General features: G+C 49.1%; 1 protein-coding gene across 1 annotated transcript in view; it reads right to left on the bottom strand.

Annotated features, from left to right (window-relative positions):
- The window catches only part of LOC103772228 (protocadherin-9-like), a gene marked incomplete at its 5' end in the record, with an annotated part of 28665 nt that extends 12238 nt beyond the window's left edge, over positions 1-16427 (bottom strand). Inside the window, one exon of the mRNA XM_008939553.1 lies at positions 16208-16427. Within this exon, the coding sequence (XP_008937801.1) occupies positions 16208-16427 (220 nt within the window). The remainder of the gene's footprint in view (positions 1-16207) is intronic.
- Positions 16428-17042: the final 615 nt, after the last annotated feature.

Genomic DNA, 17042 nt, shown 5'->3' with positions numbered 1-17042 from the left:
GGGTGTGTCCAGGAGGGATGCCATCAAGCCACTGGAGAGATGTCCATCAAGCAGCAGCAATGCAGCAAGCTCCAGAGCTCTGAGGGAGGGCAAGGGCATGTAAGCCCTGAGAAATGCTGTTGTTTGAAGGGCACACAACAGTGTGTGGGCGCAGCTACGCAGTGCTGCACGCTGGCATACATTCAGTGAAAGACTCAGCCATTTTGGGGCAAACAACCCCCAACTGATGCTGACAGCTTCCGTGCCAGATTCCACACCTCTCTTCCAAAGCACATTTAAGTTAATGGGTCTTGAAAAGAAATTTTTATAACCAGTTTGTTAGCAGGGTTGAAGCAGCGTGTCTTGTGCTCAAAAACCAGCTGGAGCACCTCTGCTAAAACTTAAGAGAAAAAGAAAAAGAAATCAACCTGAGGGAAACCCAGCATGGAAAATTTAAGCTTTAGTGCTGGAAATCTGCTGAAGTGATAAGCAATCGAAAGCGAGTCTGGATAATACCAAACGCCAAGCAGCCTGAGGCTGCGCAGCCTCTATAATGATCCTCGTTGCAGGTTCCAAAAGCTGCTCGGAAGGTGCAGTCTGGCTGAGAGACGTCTGGGTGTGCTTGGTGTGCTCCAAGCAAGAGGAACAGAGTGATCGTTTCAGCTTTATGCCATTGCTGTGCACTCCTTCCACCGCTCTTGAAAAGAGTGTTCCTCTTCCACCACTGCTCATCTCCTAATTCCTCCGTCCTCCTGGTGTCCTAATCATATGAGCAAGGATTGATGCATAATATATATATTTTTAATTGATTTTCAGCATGCCCAGTTTTCACTCCTCACCTACAGGCTTGTCCTGGTTGGAATTGAGCAGGTAGCCACGTGCACAGTCTGGGAGAGCACTGAAAGGTGCCCCAGTTCATGTGCACAGGGGCTTAGGAATACAGGTCTGGGTTTAGGAGCACTCTGTGTTTGCTCCTTGGTGGCTGCCTTTCATTGTATGCTTGTATTAAAGCTCTTATGTCAAGGAGAAAAGAACTGGCATACGCATGTCTGCCTTTGAACAAAACCATTGTTCAGCTCCATCAACAATTTAATAATCTTTCACTAGCAGGACAATGAATGGGGGAAAATTATTCTTGCAGGGGGGTCGGTGGCCACAGAGCAAAGTGCTGTTTGAGGCCTTTGAAGTCACAAAGGTGTTTAAGTGACAAAAGAAATCACAACTTTGTGAAAAGGGATTCTGGAAACAAAGAAAACCAAGACCCCTTGGAGTGAAGGCGAAAAGGAAGAGCCCCTGGAAGAGAGTCAAGTCAAACCCCAAGGAGACTGAGCGAGGAAATGACAGTAAGGATTTGAATGTATACAGGTTTTCTTTCAACAGATATTTTCTGGGTTGCTTAATATGAGCACATTTATTTGTCATTTCAGCTTTTGGACTGTCTGTTCTGGCTGTAGAAATGCGCTGGTTGCCTGAACCATAACGCAGACCCTGAGGAGGAAGAGGCCAGATCCTTGCCAGAATTTGAGGTGGATATTTGAAGGATCAGGGGACGGGCACTAAATCCAGAGCTGATGCTTTTGGGCTGCCCTGAGGAGGAAATTGTGTGCTGATGGAGTGTGCACACAGAGAGCTGGATACGTCACCCAGCCACAGAGAACCAAATGCACATGAAATCCAACATACAGCAGGTTTGTGAGCACTAAACCAGTGGTATGGAGATGAAAATTCGGAGGAATGCTCTGCCACCAAATGAGGGTCTCTGACCAGTGATTGCACTAAGATCAAGAGCTGCCCATGCAGGAGGGCCTGTACCTGGGAGATACCCAGCCCCTTTCTCTGCAGTGAAGAGACATGCCACAAACCCAGCTGAAAATGCACATTACTGACTCTTCAAACACCCACGGGCTCAGAGGCTGAAAATCTGCAGTGGAAGCTAAATGGGAAGAGATTTTGCAGCTGGCGCATGGCAGAAGTGCCATACGCACTGGTCAGATCCTCCCTCAGTGCAGCCAAAATACATGCCAAGAAGTCAAACCAGGTGGTTGACATTTCTGATGAGAAGCACAAGCGATTTTGCTAGCATGATTCCCCACTGATGAAAGGGTGGTCATGGTCAGGGAGAAGCCACCTCCTCATGTAAAAATAGGAGGTAACAAAGCCACTGCAGCTTCCTAAAGTTGCAGCTCTGAGCACACAGTAGTTCAGGGAGGTACTGGGGAGACTCCAACGGAAGCTCCAAAGATGCTGAGGGGCCTGGAGCATCTCTGTGCCAGGAAAGGCTGAGAGCCCTGGGGCTGGTCAGCCTGGAGAAGACTCAGAGGGGATCTGATCAATGCTGAGCAAGAGCTAAAGGGCCCCTGGGGGGAAGAGGCTGGGGCCAGACTTTTGTCAGTGGTGCCCAGGGACAGGACAAGGGGCAACGGGCCACTAGCTGGAACCCAGGAGGTTCCACGTGACCAGGAGGAGAAAATTCTTTGCTGTTGAGGGTGCCAGAGCCTGGAGCAAGCTGCCCAGAGAGGTTGTGGAGTCTCCTTCTCTAGGGAGATTCCAAACCCACCTGGACATAATCCTGGGCACCCTGCTGTGGGTGACCTGCTGGAGCAGGGGGGTTGGATGAGACAATCTCCAGAGGTCCCTTCCAACCCTACCAAGCTGGGATTCTGGAATTCTGTGATATCAATGTTCTGATGCCAATGGGGAGGTTTAGGAACAGGTTTAGGCTGGTTAAGGTTTGTTTGGTTTTTTTTTTGGAAGATGCAAGAAAAAAAACCCAGATCCTGGTAACTACTGCTCTGCACTATGTTTGTTTTAGGATGACAGAAAGACGCTCCTGTGGGAGTGTGGGTAAAAGAAGAATAATCACTTCCGATAGGGAATATCAACCTCCAGCTACCCCTGGGTGCTGCAGTTTACAGACTGCTGGAGGTTAGATGCAATAAAGTTTGCACCACTCGAGGGAGACCTGCCAGAGGCAGTCCTAAAGGCGTGGAATGAATAAAACACGCTTTAAAGCAGGGGTGAGGATTAAGCCTTGTGCCCAACATCCCGGCAGGACAACGAGGATACATCTTCACCTTGTGCCAGAGGCAGATCAGCACAGGGGGTTTGCCAGCTCTGTCCTCCGTCTCCCCAAGCACAGCACAAGGCAACAGCAGGATGGTCACGAGAAGATTTTGATTTCACGGTCCAGTAGAGATGTATGAAAACTTCCAGAATCCATCCAAGGGCATAATTCTTACAGATTATTTTTCAAAAGGGAGAAGACAGTAATAGCAGGTCTGCTCCTTCTGCGTAGTCCGTCGCAATGGAAAATGTGTGTGGCACTGAGCAGAGCAGCCGTGTACCTGCTTGAAAGAGCAGCCCAGAGCTGAGCAGGTAGAGGCCTCAAAAGGATCCGTGATTTGCGAGGTCTAGGATCAGCAATTGACCCTTTGAAGGAAGCCATTAATCATCATTAAAGAGGTTTATGCCCCGAGGGACTGAGAGGCAAAACAACAGTCCTTCGTCTTGTGATGTGGGTTAGCAAAGAGAGAAAACAGGGCTCGGGGAATGGAAAATAAACTGCGTGTGGGCAGCAGGGTTTGCCTGCAGCAGGGAGCCGCCTGGACACGGGAAAGGGTCGGGATCTGCCTGCTGAGGAAAACTGATAGGCTGAACAATAACGTCGAGGCAGCATTGTTTTCAGGGAAGACAAGATATTTGCCTTCTCTCACTGATTTATCTGCATCTCTGTGGGTGCCCCTTCCTGTGTGGCTAATAAACAGCAAGAGGCGAGATGTGGAATACACAATTTCTTTTGCTTTTATTCGTTTTCTTTGTAGATATAATAAATCTCGCTTTTGTCAAGATCCCTGTTGTCTGGGTAATTTCATCTAGAGATCCTCAAGGAATGGAGATCTCCATATCCCTCAAAGTTTAATATCTTGGGTTTAGTTGGCATATTTTCAAGCACTAATTTATACAGCCGAAGAAGGAAAAAAAAAAAAAAAGATTACTTATGTCTAATTGGCATTACACTAATTACCAGCAAAATACATCAGGCAAATATCACATCTACTCACTCTCTGTCATTTTACATTCCCTACTCCATCTTCTCCCTCCTCAGCAGCTATAAAACAACACAGCATGCTGTTCTGACATATCTCTGAGCAAAGATCGTATCCCAGCCCTCTTCTCCTTTCTCTCACAGCCCTCCTTCTTTTTTTCACTTCCAAGCAAGGTTGTTTTAAACCAGACACGGACACAGAACTGATTGAGAGCTGCTGGGTGTCTCAGCTTGTGCTCACATTCTCCAGCATCCTGCTCTTCTCTGCCGGATCCCTTCCCAGCCTCTCTCAGTGTTCCTTATACAGAGGGTTTAGGGCCATTTGCGCAAGAACATCTTTAGATCTGAATAAATACATGAAAACGGACAGGTTAAAGCTGATTTATTCCTGACTCAAGGCATTTTGAGTGGTTTACTCTAAATTATTTTAAAAGTGAAATAAATTAGACCTGCTAATACCAGTCCTACATTGGAGTAAGGGTCCTGAGTGTAAACCTCATCTTTGAGACCCACCACCAGCACTGTCCTCATCACCTGGCTCATCTTGAGGTTCACCTGCTTTTGCCTGGTTCATAGCAGCTCTCTGCCAGACAAGAGCCTTGCTGCAGTTTAGGGATGAGCCCTGTAGAGAAACCTTTCTCAATGGGCACAATGGGTCAACACTGGCTGAAAGAGCTTAGCGTAGCAGATGTGAAAGTATGCTGGGGGAGTTGGTCTCAAAGCCCAGGCATAAGATCTGGCTCTTTGTTTTTAGTGATGTGGTGGTGGAAGGAGCACCCATGTAGGACTGAGTATCCATCAGGCCCTGGGTAATCCTGTTCTTCCACCAGTGAGTCTTCCACCCTCCTTTCCAAAGAGGAGCAAAGCTGAAGCCCATCACAGATATCAGCTGGTAAGTCTTGTGCCTCGTGCAAAGGCTCAGCCCCTTCTCCATCCCACTGTGGCTGTCAGTAACAGCAAATGTGGACAATTTACCATAGAATCATGGAATGGCTTGGGTTAGAAGGGACCTTAAAGATCATCTAGTTCCAACCTCTCTGCCATGGGCAGGGACACCTCTCACTAGTCCAGGATGCTCAAAGCCCCATTCAACCTGTCCTTGAACACATCCAGTGATGGAGCATCCACAACTTCCCTTGGCAACCTGTGCCAGTGTCTCATCACCCTCACAGTGAAGAACTTTTTTCTCATTTCTAATCTAAATCTCCCCCCTTCCAGTTTGAATCTACTACCCCCAATCCTATCACTACTAGCCCTTGTAAAAAGTCCCTCTCCAGCTTTATTGTAGGCCCCTTTCAGATACTGGCAGACGATCAGAAGGTCTCCCCAGAGCCTTCTCTCCTCCAGGTTGAACAGCCCCAACTGTCCCAGCCTGGCTGCCCAGCAGAGGGGTTCCAGCCCTCAGATCATTGTTTGTGGCCTCCTCTGGACCTGCTCCAACAGTTCCCTGTCCATCTTGCATTAAGGGCTTCAGAACTAGATGCAAAACTCACCACTGCATGCCTCTGAGTCCTGTCTAGATGTGCCTGCCTTAGAAATCAGAGCCCTCGAGCCACAAAGCACATAAACTTCCCCTGTTTGTGCTTGTTGAAAGCCTCTTGTCTTCCTCAGACTGGATAAAAGGCTGAGGTGTTGGTAAGGGAGCCCAGGAAGAAGGAGCTGACCACCACGTGCCTCCTCTACACTACTGTAGTGTTGGCATTAGCCCTGAGCAGACTGCATGGTTGCATCAGCTCACATGAAATAAGCCCTGGTTCCGACAGGGGAACCTCAGCTCTCTGAAAGGAAAGGCAAACGTGGGGGCTGATACGGTTAGATAACCTCTGAGTCAAAGCAGCCTATCCTTGGTATCTCTCTCCAGATGCCATGACTAATGTTAGATTTATGGAGTGTCCTCTCTGCAAGTAAAGCAAAGAGCTAGCGTTACAACCACTTAATGGAAGTGACTTCAAATCAGGATGGATGAGAGCTTGTGGGAAGGAGACAGGAAGAGAGATTCAGTAATAGAGAGAGCACAAAGGATAAAATCCTCGGGAAGAGCAAACATCTGAGACTGACATTTGACCTGTCTCAATAGCAAAGCTCACATTGATTTCACCAGGGACAGGAATGAATCCCTTATCCTCTATCTCATGCCTACAAGAGGGATTTTCCACCTGAGGGATCTACACCTGACCAATCCTTCAAACTCAGGTACATGCTATTTTATGAGGAAGAAAATGCAGTGTGAAGTCCTCAAGAAGCTGAAATGGGAGACTTCATAAGCTTCTCTAGCATTAAGTTTAAATCCCACACTAATGCAGGTCCCTTTACATGGGAAGAGGAACTGCCAAGAAGGAAGGTTTATAGAGACATTCAGGAGCATTCAGAGGCAGATAAAGGGGAAATAACAGAGTCAGATCACACAGGAGCTGGAAATGGCATGTCAAATTACTTCAAAAGGAGCTTTCTAAGGAAGCAGGTCTTTGAAAACAACAAATAGTCTGGGACTGCTGAGGGATCCTAGTTGTCTGTTGCTTTTACACGTGGTGGCTTTTTCTGGTTTAGACATATTCTAAAGCTGAACACCAACCTCAGCCGGCTGCTCATTGCCCTTCCACAGGAGCCCTGCTTTCTGCAGGTTCAGATCTTCATGGAGCCACAGGGTAGTGAGGATAGGAAAATTACTCTGACTGAAGAGTAATAATGGCCAAAAAAAGGTGTGATCCAGCACAAATTCAGCCTGACCAGCTCCCCAGTCCAGTTCACCACGCAGCCAGACAAACAGCTGGGTTGGCAAAAAGAGCACATGGCACAGGGACAGGGATGAGCAAACCAAGGCGGAGAGGAGGGGAGCTGTCTGTTTTGGCACTCATGCTTACAAAACACATGGGGTGCTGGCTGTGGTTAACAAGTTCATCAGCAGAAATACTCGTAACTCAGCTGCTGGCCCTCCCAAATGGCTGTTCCATGGATCACCTACAATTGCTCCAGAGCACTTGTCCAAAGGCAGGACACCAGGTCTCAAGCCCTGCTCAAATACTTATTTTAAAATGTTACAGAAAACACAAAAGAAGAATCTGAAGGAACTTCATCCAACCCCTCACTCTGAGGAAATGTCCTCTCTGGAGAGCAACATGGCACAAGCAAAGAATGGACCCACCCACTTGTTCCTGTTGTGGATCTAATTCCACATGCCTCTTCCTGTAGCACAGTTTAGTGAACTTGAGTTGAACCCACAAATAGTTTGAGGATGACATAAACTACTAGTTGGGAAATAGACTTTATACCAAAACGGGTGTTTCGATTTGGTCCAGATAAGAATAACTCTGCATGACCGCTGGCATGGGCATTTGCAACCATTACCAAGCAAAAGCTAAAAAAACTAAGTCCTCTGTGGACTAATTCCCCATAACCTACATCTCACCTTGCAGTCATCTTGTGAAGGTGAAGAGTTCCCTGTTTTAACGTCATTAGGGCTGCAGGAGTGGATGTCATGCCAGGTGAAAGCTATGATACACCCCCAGGCCTGCTGACACGAAATGGTGGTAGAAAGCGTTCCCATCCTGGACTGGAGGAGGTAGAGGATATTGATTGGTCTCCCTCGTCTGGGAGACTGGGAAATCCTCCTTTCCCTGGGACAGTAGAAGTCATCTTCCCTGCATAAGCTCATTTATAGCTCTTAGATAAAAATTTTATGCTCCCATCTGTTTGTAGTTGGTTCCTGTAAGAAAAGTCTCAAAGTTTGCAGCGAACCTGACCAAGCCCAGTGAACAGGAAAGAGCGAGTGAGTGAGAAGCAAGGTGAGCTTTGGGCCAGGTTTCAGCACATTCTCCAAGCCTCTGGTCTCTGCAGTATTGCCCAGCTGATCAGCAAATTTAGAGCAGGGTCATCTCCCTGAGATGTGCACTCAGGATAGTGAGGGGAGAAGATCTGGTAAGGTAGGGCTTCCAAATGTAAGAAAGAATACAGAGTAAGAAAAATAACAGGGTTTTATCCATCGTGGAGGTTTGGAGCAGGAAGAATGTGAAGGATACAGAAGAAGGAAGATGACATCCACTGATTTACATCATCTTGTGACAGACAGCAAGAGGGAATGGAAGATGTTGCTACCCAGCTCATCATGGCAAAGAATAGCAGAAAACTCAAAAAATCTAATCTCAAATGCAGGAGGCACACATACAGCCACAGGGACCTATATATTCTACAAGAGAAGGTACCTTAAATATGAAGTTTTTTTTCTCTTGGGCATTGAGTCAGAATGACTGTCCTGCCTAGATTTTTCATAATCACTTAATGCAACCAAAGTTCAGGGACAAGAAAGGGTCAAAAATGTAGCCAGAATCCAACAGGGAAATTTGGTTCCTTCAAATAACTCCTCCAGAGATGTCCAGGATCTGCCAAGGATCTTTGGAGAACTTGAGGACAATCTTATGTGTGCACTACCTCATAATCTTGTGAGACAAGAAAGACACTGTCAAATAAATTATTAAAGCTATTTTGGACAACGTCTGAAGCAAGGAGCATCCTTCTTAGAAGGTCTTTAGAGGATTAAAGGCATGCTCTGTAGCTGGTAGCGATTGACTTGTCACTTGGTCTGGGGAAGAAAAATAAGCTGTACCCTGTTTACCCTGGGATCCTTGGTACAATTATGGAAGGTGACCTGGTTGACGTGGCATGTCACAACTGCTCTGACCTGAACCACTCTTTCGTAAGAGACAGTTTACCCAGTCAAGGGTGCTGGAAAATACGGAAAAGAAGAAATAGGGTGAGAATAAGTTTGAAATTACAGCTCAGACAGAAATGGCATGTTGAAACCAAGATGGTGTAATCCATGACCATTTGCAATCTGTCGGATGTTGTCTCTCGTGATAAAAATCTTTTCCCATGTCTCTCTTAGTAGTGATTAGGAAAATCAAAAGCTGTCTTTGGGGATGGACTAACATGAAGTGAGGAAAGTAGAGAAGCTCACAGTTTCTTGTGAAGAAATGCAGATACCCGTAGAGCTGAAGATGACTGAGGAGCTCGGATGTAATTTGTAGAAGCATATAAGATGCAGAAGATGGTCACAGAGAGTGTGCACACCCTGAACAAGAACAGGACTTGGAAACTGCTATTCAGTACAAAATATCTACCGTAAGTAATTCCAGCCCTCGTATCAGTGTTAAAAAGGAAAGTGCTGCAGATCAGGTAAAAAAAATAAATCAGAATGTCTGAGCTAGAGAGGAGCTCAAGCACCAGTCAGACCCAAGCCAAGGTTCCTCAGCTGGTCAGGTGTGTGACCTGCTGGTTCTCAGTCAGCAAAGAGGAGACTGGTGCACAGTACCAGCCAGACACCACCTTCCTTTATTCCCTAGACAGCAGCACTGATCCCATCCTACGTCACACCCTCAGTTTTCTCCCACAAGGTGGGAGATCTTTCAGCAACAGGAGAGGTTTGTGTTCCAGACAACCTATCCAGGCTCACCGACGTTTGACTGGGACGGGCACAGAGCTAGCTGGAATCCCTCAGCCCAGACAGGAGCCCAGGCAGAAACATTCCTCAGCTCTGCCACAAAGCAAAAACGCTGCAGGGTATGTTTGAGGAAAAAAATCCGCAGACTGAACATGTGCCTGGAACACTTTCTGCAAGACAAAAGGGACATTTAAAGATAATGAAAAAAAAAAAAAATAGGTTTTAAGATCTAGAGACTTCACTCTGCCAGAGGAGACAGAAAGTCTTTTTTTTTTTTTTGTCCCATCTGCTGTCTGGAGGAAATGGAATAACAATAGCAGTGAGACCCTTGAAAAGAATTGTAGAATCACAGAATCGTTTTGGTTGGAAGAGACCTTTCAGACCATCAAAGCCCAACTGTTAACCCACTACTGCAGGTCACCACGAAACCACGGTCCTCAACACCACATCTCCATGGCTTTTCAAATCCCTCCAAGGATGGGGACTCCACCACTGCCCTGGGAAGCCTGGCACAGCCCTGGACAACCCTTGCATGGAGGGAGCTCATGACCAGGTGGACACTAAGCAGAAGACAGCAGATAGTGGCTGCCCAGTGCTGCAAATCCACCTCATCATGATGAGCACTGAGAAGGGACTGTTGGCTTGGGAGTGCTCTTCTGAGCCACCCACCTTCTCAAGGTGCTGTGATACTGCAGAGCACACACAGAGCCCAGTGCTAGCCAGAATCAGATCAGTCTGCACGTGGTGGACATGTGCCTGTAACGAGATTATGAAAGCAAACATACATAAGTCACATTATCTTTGTGCCTGGTGCTGCTATGGATGCCACCGAGTTCTGCTGGAGAGCTGTGGGCAGTCATCTGAACACAACTACACTGCTAAAAAGGTTGTTGGCAAGTTGGCCATCCTGCAGAGAAAAAAGGAGCAGAAGACTTGAACTATGATCAGAAACGTAGCAAAGAGGAGCAGGAGGAAAAAAATCTCCCCAGGCTGCCTTTGCCAAAAAGTAGCACACACATCCAAGATGTGCCAGATGTTGGTGCTGCCCAAGAATGGAGCTGCAGGTCTGTGGTGGCGTCAGGAGCAGATGGCAATGGTTGGGAGGAGCGCAAGGAAGAGTGGGTGGAAAGGAAGAGAGACCCAGCTGCCAAAATGTCTTGGTTGGCTCTGCTCATAGTATGGGACCTGACTCAGTTTTTGAGTGTATCAAAGATAACTTTAAATGCTGACTTGCTTGCATGTGATCTACAAGTACACATCAAGTGAGGAGTCTTCTAGTATGCTGAGATTCAATGGAAAGAAATGGGAACTAGAACGGCTCAAGCAGAATTTAAGTGTACACTTATGAAACCGGGGGTGGAGAAGATCTACCACTGGAAGGGCTCACCAGGAGTCTCGCACACTTGCCACCACTTGCAATCTGCTCTCAGGATGTGACCTTTCCAAAGGAGTGCTCACACTCACCCCTGGTCAGATGCAGAAGTCAGAGGGGGAAATTTTACAGCTTGTTCTATTGCAGGGGTTAGACAAGCTGCTCCTTCTGGCTTCACTATGCATTAGTCTACCCATCTTTCTTGAAACAAAGAAAAATCTAGACTGAAAGGGTTTTATTAAGCCCAGCAGTCAAACCCTGGAAATGGTATCTCAATTCACTTGCTCAAGCTGTGCTGAGGTGTACAGAGGAGGTAAGAGACCATGAGAAAAAAAAAGGTTGGTCTTGTCAGAAAAGCCTATGGCTACGAACCAGGAAGAGGGTTTTACATCTAGCTCTGCCACAAAGTCCCAAAGCCACGCTGCTCGTGCCTCGTACGTCAGCAGCTGCCCGCAGGCAGCCGACACAGCCTGAGCTTCACCATCCAGGAGCTGCTGGAGAGCTGTCTCGTGGCTCTGGAACGCTAGGATGCTACAGCAGCTCAAACCTTCTGAAAAGAGCAGGCTGAGGAGCTGCCAGCTCATCCAGGGGCTCACCCAAAGCTAGCAGGCATCTCAGAAAGGCAGATTATCATTTTCTGCTTCACTCCCTGACTATGGTGGAATTTTTTCCCTGGAAGGGGAGCTGTGAAGATAAACTCATTAACATCTGTGAAGTACAGACACAACTGCACTATGTGTGTTGTGAAAGCTCGTGAGATGACTGTTAATGACTTATTCAGTGCGGGGTTGTAATGGCACGCATTAAAAATGGCATGGGGGTCCCACTTTAAAAAACGGAGATAAAACAGATTAAACGTTTGCCCTTGTTCTGTAGTCTGATGAGAACAATTCAGAAATACTTCGTCCAATATATTGTCATCCCAGGAAAAATCCCATCTTTGTGGAGGTTCTCCTCCCTCTCTACTCTGCCCTAATGATGCCACATCTTGAGTATATGGCCCAGTTCTGAGCTCTCCAATTCAAGAGTGACTATTGAGGAAAATTCAGTGGAGGCTATGAAGAGGGGCCTGGAGCATCTCTGTGCTGAGGAAAGACTGAGACCTGGAGCTGTTCAGCCTGGAGAAGAGAACACTGAGAGGGAATCTGATCAATGCTGATCAAGAGCCAAAGGGCAGGGGTCAAGAAGATGGGACAGATTCTTTGTCAGTGGTGTCCAGCAGTGGGACAGCAGGTAATGGGCACAAACTGGAACCACACAGGAAGTTCCATCTGAACAGGAGGAAAAAATTGTTTGCTATGAGTGTGCCCAAGCCTGGAGCAGGCTGCCAAAAGAGGTTGTGAAGTCTCTTTTTCTGGAGAGATTCCAAACCCTCCTGAAGCCTATCATGGGCAAGATGCTCTGGGTGACCCTACTGGAACAGGGGGGCTGGACAAGATGATCTCCAGAGGTCCCTTCTAACCCCACCATTCTGTAATTCTGTGATCTCAGCTTCCTCTGTACCACACAGGGACAGAGTGAAGCAGCCTTCATGTAATGATTCCTAAATTGCACATATTTCATCCTGTAATCTTACTATATTTTCTCCATCGTCAATGGATAGAGACTGGCACTTTCAGAACCCAAGCTCTACATGCATTATGGCAGGGCAGATCTTCTGCAAAGCAGAATCACTCCCAGGCTCCTTCCAACTAAAGCAAATCTGTGGTACAGGGGGAGCAGATGTCTTAAGCAAAAGCAACGGGTGGCCAAGTAGGAGACTAAGCTCAGTTCCCAGCTCAGTGTAACCCACAGAAGCGGATAACAGCACGGCAAAATGTTGGGGAGGAAACAGTGGGCAGCTAGGTAAAATACCAGGGATGACAAATGCCTGGGATGACTATGGAGCTGGCACATCAGTGCCAAGATACCGGAGAAGTCTTCATTGGAAACATCGTAATTCCTCCTGAAAAGGACCTGGCTCAGCCCCTGCAATACAGCATTTTACTGCAGTCTGCACAGTAAAAAGTGTCCAAAAAAGGAGGACAGTGATATGTGTGTTAATCAAGTGAAGAACCATCTACAAAGAGAAGGCATGGATCTGTCTTCCAGTTGAAAAGCTATAAATAGTCTTGCATACTTGCTTATCAGATTGGTTCGGCTGCAGGGATAATCTCCTGGAGGAAGCAATGGAAGCCCTGTTATGTTGGATATTTATAACTAGATGAAAGCCTAGAAAATGCACAGTCGTGTCAGTCTCGTGCCCGTGCCGCAAGATAGGGTGTGTGAGATCCAAGTCAACTCTTCAGTTTAAGATAAGGTCAAAAATGGCTCAGTCTTCCCAGCTTCACAAACCCCCAGATCTGATCTCTTTGAGGGGCTGGTGCTGCTTGAGCAGCTGCAGAAGCTGAGACAAGGGCACAGTGAGACAGTCCCCAAGAAGGTCATGGTTGTCCCACATCACTGGAGACTCTTTGCAGGAAGCAAGACGTGACCCATCTCTGGACAAAGAAGACAGAGGGATCTGATGTGCCACATCTCGGGCAGGTAGACCATGGGAAACGCAGCTCTGGTGAACTGACCTAACGTGACCAGTACCTCCTAATCTCCAAACCACCTGACCTGGTGCCAGGGTCTCCTAATAGTCTGCCTAACAGCTCATGACCCTGACCTCAGCCCCTCAAGTTCATCAGCTGCCTTTGCCAGATTATCTGCAGAGCACCAGGACCAACTGGGGTTAATGCTGGTGGATTCCCCAGAGCCTTGGCCTGCCATGGCCTCTGTGCTCACAGAGGTCTGCTCTGGGTTACAGAGGTCAGGACGGCTGCTGGAGGCACTGGGGCCTGACTCACAGATGCATTAAAAGGAGTGTGAGCAGCAGGCTGAGGGAGAATGTCCTCCTTCTCTACTCTGCCCTAGTGAGGCCACCTCTGGGGTACTGGCTCCAGTTCTGGGCTGCCCAGTTCAAGGGGTACAAGGAACTACTGGAGAGAGTCCTGCGGAGGCTCCAAAGATGCTGAGGGGCCTGGAGCATCTCTGTGCCCAGGAAAGGCTGAGAGTCCTGGGGCTGGTCAGCTGGAGAAGACTCAGAGGGGATCTGATCAATGCTGAGCAAGAGCTAGAGGGCTCCCAGGGGGCAAGAAGCTGGGGCCAGACTCTTTGTCAGTGGTGCCCAGCAGCAGGACAAGGGGCAACGGGCACCAGCTGGAACCCAGGAGGTTCCACTGGAACAGGAAATAAAAATTCTTTTTCGTGAGGGTGCCTGAGCCTGGAGCAGGCTGCCTAGAGAGGTTGTGGTGTCTCCTTTGGAGAGATTCCAAACCCGCTTGGACATGATCCTGGGTGACCTGCTGGAGCAGGGGGTTGGATGAGATGATCTCCAGGGGTCCCTTCCAACCCCACCATTCTATAATTCTGTGATTTCCCAACCACTGCCAGGTGGAGAGACCTGAGCCAGGACAGGCTGGGGGACAGTGAGCAGAGCAAGGTTATGGTTATTCCAAGAGCCTCTGCATATGTCTGCATCACATGTGGATTTGTTCATGGATGGGTGTGTGGTGATTTCTGTCCCCCTGGGTTCTTGTGCAAAGGGAGGGAGCTGCCTAATTTCCAAGGCAGGTTGGGTTTTGTGATGCTGTGGGCAGGGAGCCATCCCCAGTTGCTCTGTCCCTATGAGAGCCACTGCTCCAGCCTTCCTCGGGTCTTCTTGTCCTCATTGGGCAGAAAACGAACATTCCCAGGACTACAGGCAGCCCTCTGTCCTCCATCGCCTGTTGCAGACCCTCCAGGTCCTTCTCTCTCTCTCTCTCTCTCTCCTATTTCTGCTTTTATACTTGCTCCTCCCTCATCATCTCTGGGTTGCCTGTCACCTTCAGGGGCTCAAACTTTCCTTTTCCAGCCCATCGTAGCCACCACCCTATAACCTTTTGCACAGCCATGTGGCATCTCCTTGCCCATATGCCCTCCAAGAGTCTCTTGTAGACACAGGCTGGTTCTCAGGGACACTTGGGATATCCAGTATTGTCATCCTGTACTAGGACTCCAGGACCTTCTCCATACTGCTCTTCCCACTTGACTGCCTGGCACTTTCAGAGAAAAAAGTCATCTGCACAACAGTCCTAGAGAGGAGGGTATATTGCAAGAGCAACAAATGGGTTTAGGAACCCTGCCAGACCTGACACCACCATGCCTTGCTTCAATGGATGCAGCATAATAAACTCCAGCATACCTCCAGGAACTAACCTGGGAAGAAGGAAGAGATGTTCCACTAGACCTTCAAGACCACAAAGTACCCTGTGCCCCATGTGTTCCTTAACAGGGGGCCTCTGAAGATTTGCAGCTCCCTAGACCAGTGGAACACACCCTCAGCCATTTCCACACCACACACAGACCTATGCCAAGGTCTCCCAGAAATAAAAGGAGACTTCAGGAGAATCCTTTGCACCTCCTCTTTGTCCCTCCCAAAGGTTTCTTTGAACTTGCCAGTTCCATGGCAGCCTCCCCTCAGTACAAAAGCACAGAAGGCAGCAGGTACAGGAAAGTAGATGCTATGTGCACAGCCAGAGCCAAGTCCAAGGAAGCAACTAAAGCTGGCCAGAGAAGATAGCTTGGAGAGTGGGCTTGTTGAGGGTGGTCAGGCAGGCAGCACAGAGGCAGCACAAGGAGCAGAACTGGGGTTGAAGCTGTGCCAGGGCAGGGGAAAGCCAGTTCTCCCGCGGTGAGACTGCAGACACCTCCGATGGGGTCCTCAGGCAAAGGTGGTCCCAAGCAGGAGGTGACCTGAAGGGCCCAATGAGGGCAGGACACGTCGCTCTCGGGTTCCCACCACTACGTTCTCTCATCCTCCACTCCACCTATCTCCTCACCCCAGTCTGTGCCGCTAAACCTGCTCCCCTCCTCTGCTCCCTGGGAAACTCCCACGGCTCTGACACCCACCACAGCACAGAGAGCTGCATCATGCCCCAACCGCCCCTACAGCCCTGCCATGGGGCGGGCACCCACAGGACCACCTCCCTGTGGCCAGCTCACCATCGGCTGGGCTACCACGCCCTCCGCATGCTGCCTGTGCTGCCATCTCGGGCCATCCTGTTGGAGCCTCTGTCTGCATCATGCCGAACCCATCTGCCTCTTCAGCTCTTCCCACTCTCCCATATCCTAGCTTCCCCAGACCTCCTCTCCCTCACCCACCCCTCCCTCCCGTGTCCTTGCTGCTTTCTTGCTTTGAGCCTCACCTCTTCTCCAGCATTCCAGCTCCACCAGACTTGAGCGTGGCAAGCCTGTCCCAACGGAGCTCCCCTCCCGTCTCACCCATGCCAGGGGAGGTGCAACACGGAGGATGAAGAGCATGGGACACCAGGTCCCCGGGAAGGGGGCATGCATGCGCGCCGCGAGCACGTACCGTTCTCAGGGTGCTCCATCTCCCCGATGCTGCCATCAGGCGTGGTGCGTTCGTAGTGATCCTCAGGCAGGGCTAGCGGCCCGATGCGGGGCCCTGACGACGATTTGCTGCTTGGGGTCTCAGATTCCTCCAGCCCGCTGTCGTAGTAGCTGTGCTGGGAGGGATCCTGCAGGTCCTGAGCCTGGCTGGTTGCGGAGAACGTCACTCGGCGATGAGGTAACTGGGTGAGAAAAGAAAAGCTGTTGCATCACCCACTCAGCAGATGAAGGCAAAGGGAGGAGTCATCAAACTTGACTCCTTAACAGAGGCAGAGATCTCCTGCCCAGAGCTCCTGACACCAGTGGGGTCCATCATCAGCCCCCCACAGCCAGCCCGATAGACACGGTGCCAGGCCCTAAGCAGCCCACCAGACTCTACCCCACTCAGGAGCATACCTTTCACAGTCCCTGTACTCTCCTCACCCAGTAGCTCCCTCCATGGATCGTGCCCTGGCCTCATTTTCCACCTAGAGACAACCCTGGGCAGATAACTATGACAAGCAGGCTCCAGAAAGGTCCTCCTTCAGCACAGCAACCTGAACCACCAGCCTGCACCCTTCATCTGGGGTTTCTGCTTCACGCTCAGATTCTGTATGCACCCTTGGTGCTCTCAGAGACCCAATCTCAGAGACCCACCAGGCCAAGCCCACCCAAGGACCTCTCTAATGAGATCACTGCCCAGCACAGAGCTATGGTGACATCATCTCTCATCTTCCAGCCTCTGGCCTGACACCATCTCTCATCCTAAGAGGTTCTCCATCCAGGGTCACCATAGATTCTTTTGCCTGCTTGTTAAA

This window comes from Merops nubicus, unplaced genomic scaffold (genome assembly GCF_000691845.1).
Source record: "Merops nubicus isolate BGI_N331 unplaced genomic scaffold, ASM69184v1 scaffold6554, whole genome shotgun sequence".
NCBI lineage: Eukaryota > Metazoa > Chordata > Aves > Coraciiformes > Meropidae > Merops > Merops nubicus.
Note: the sequence above shows the minus strand (reverse complement) of the source record. Positions and strands in the feature narration are given on the sequence as shown.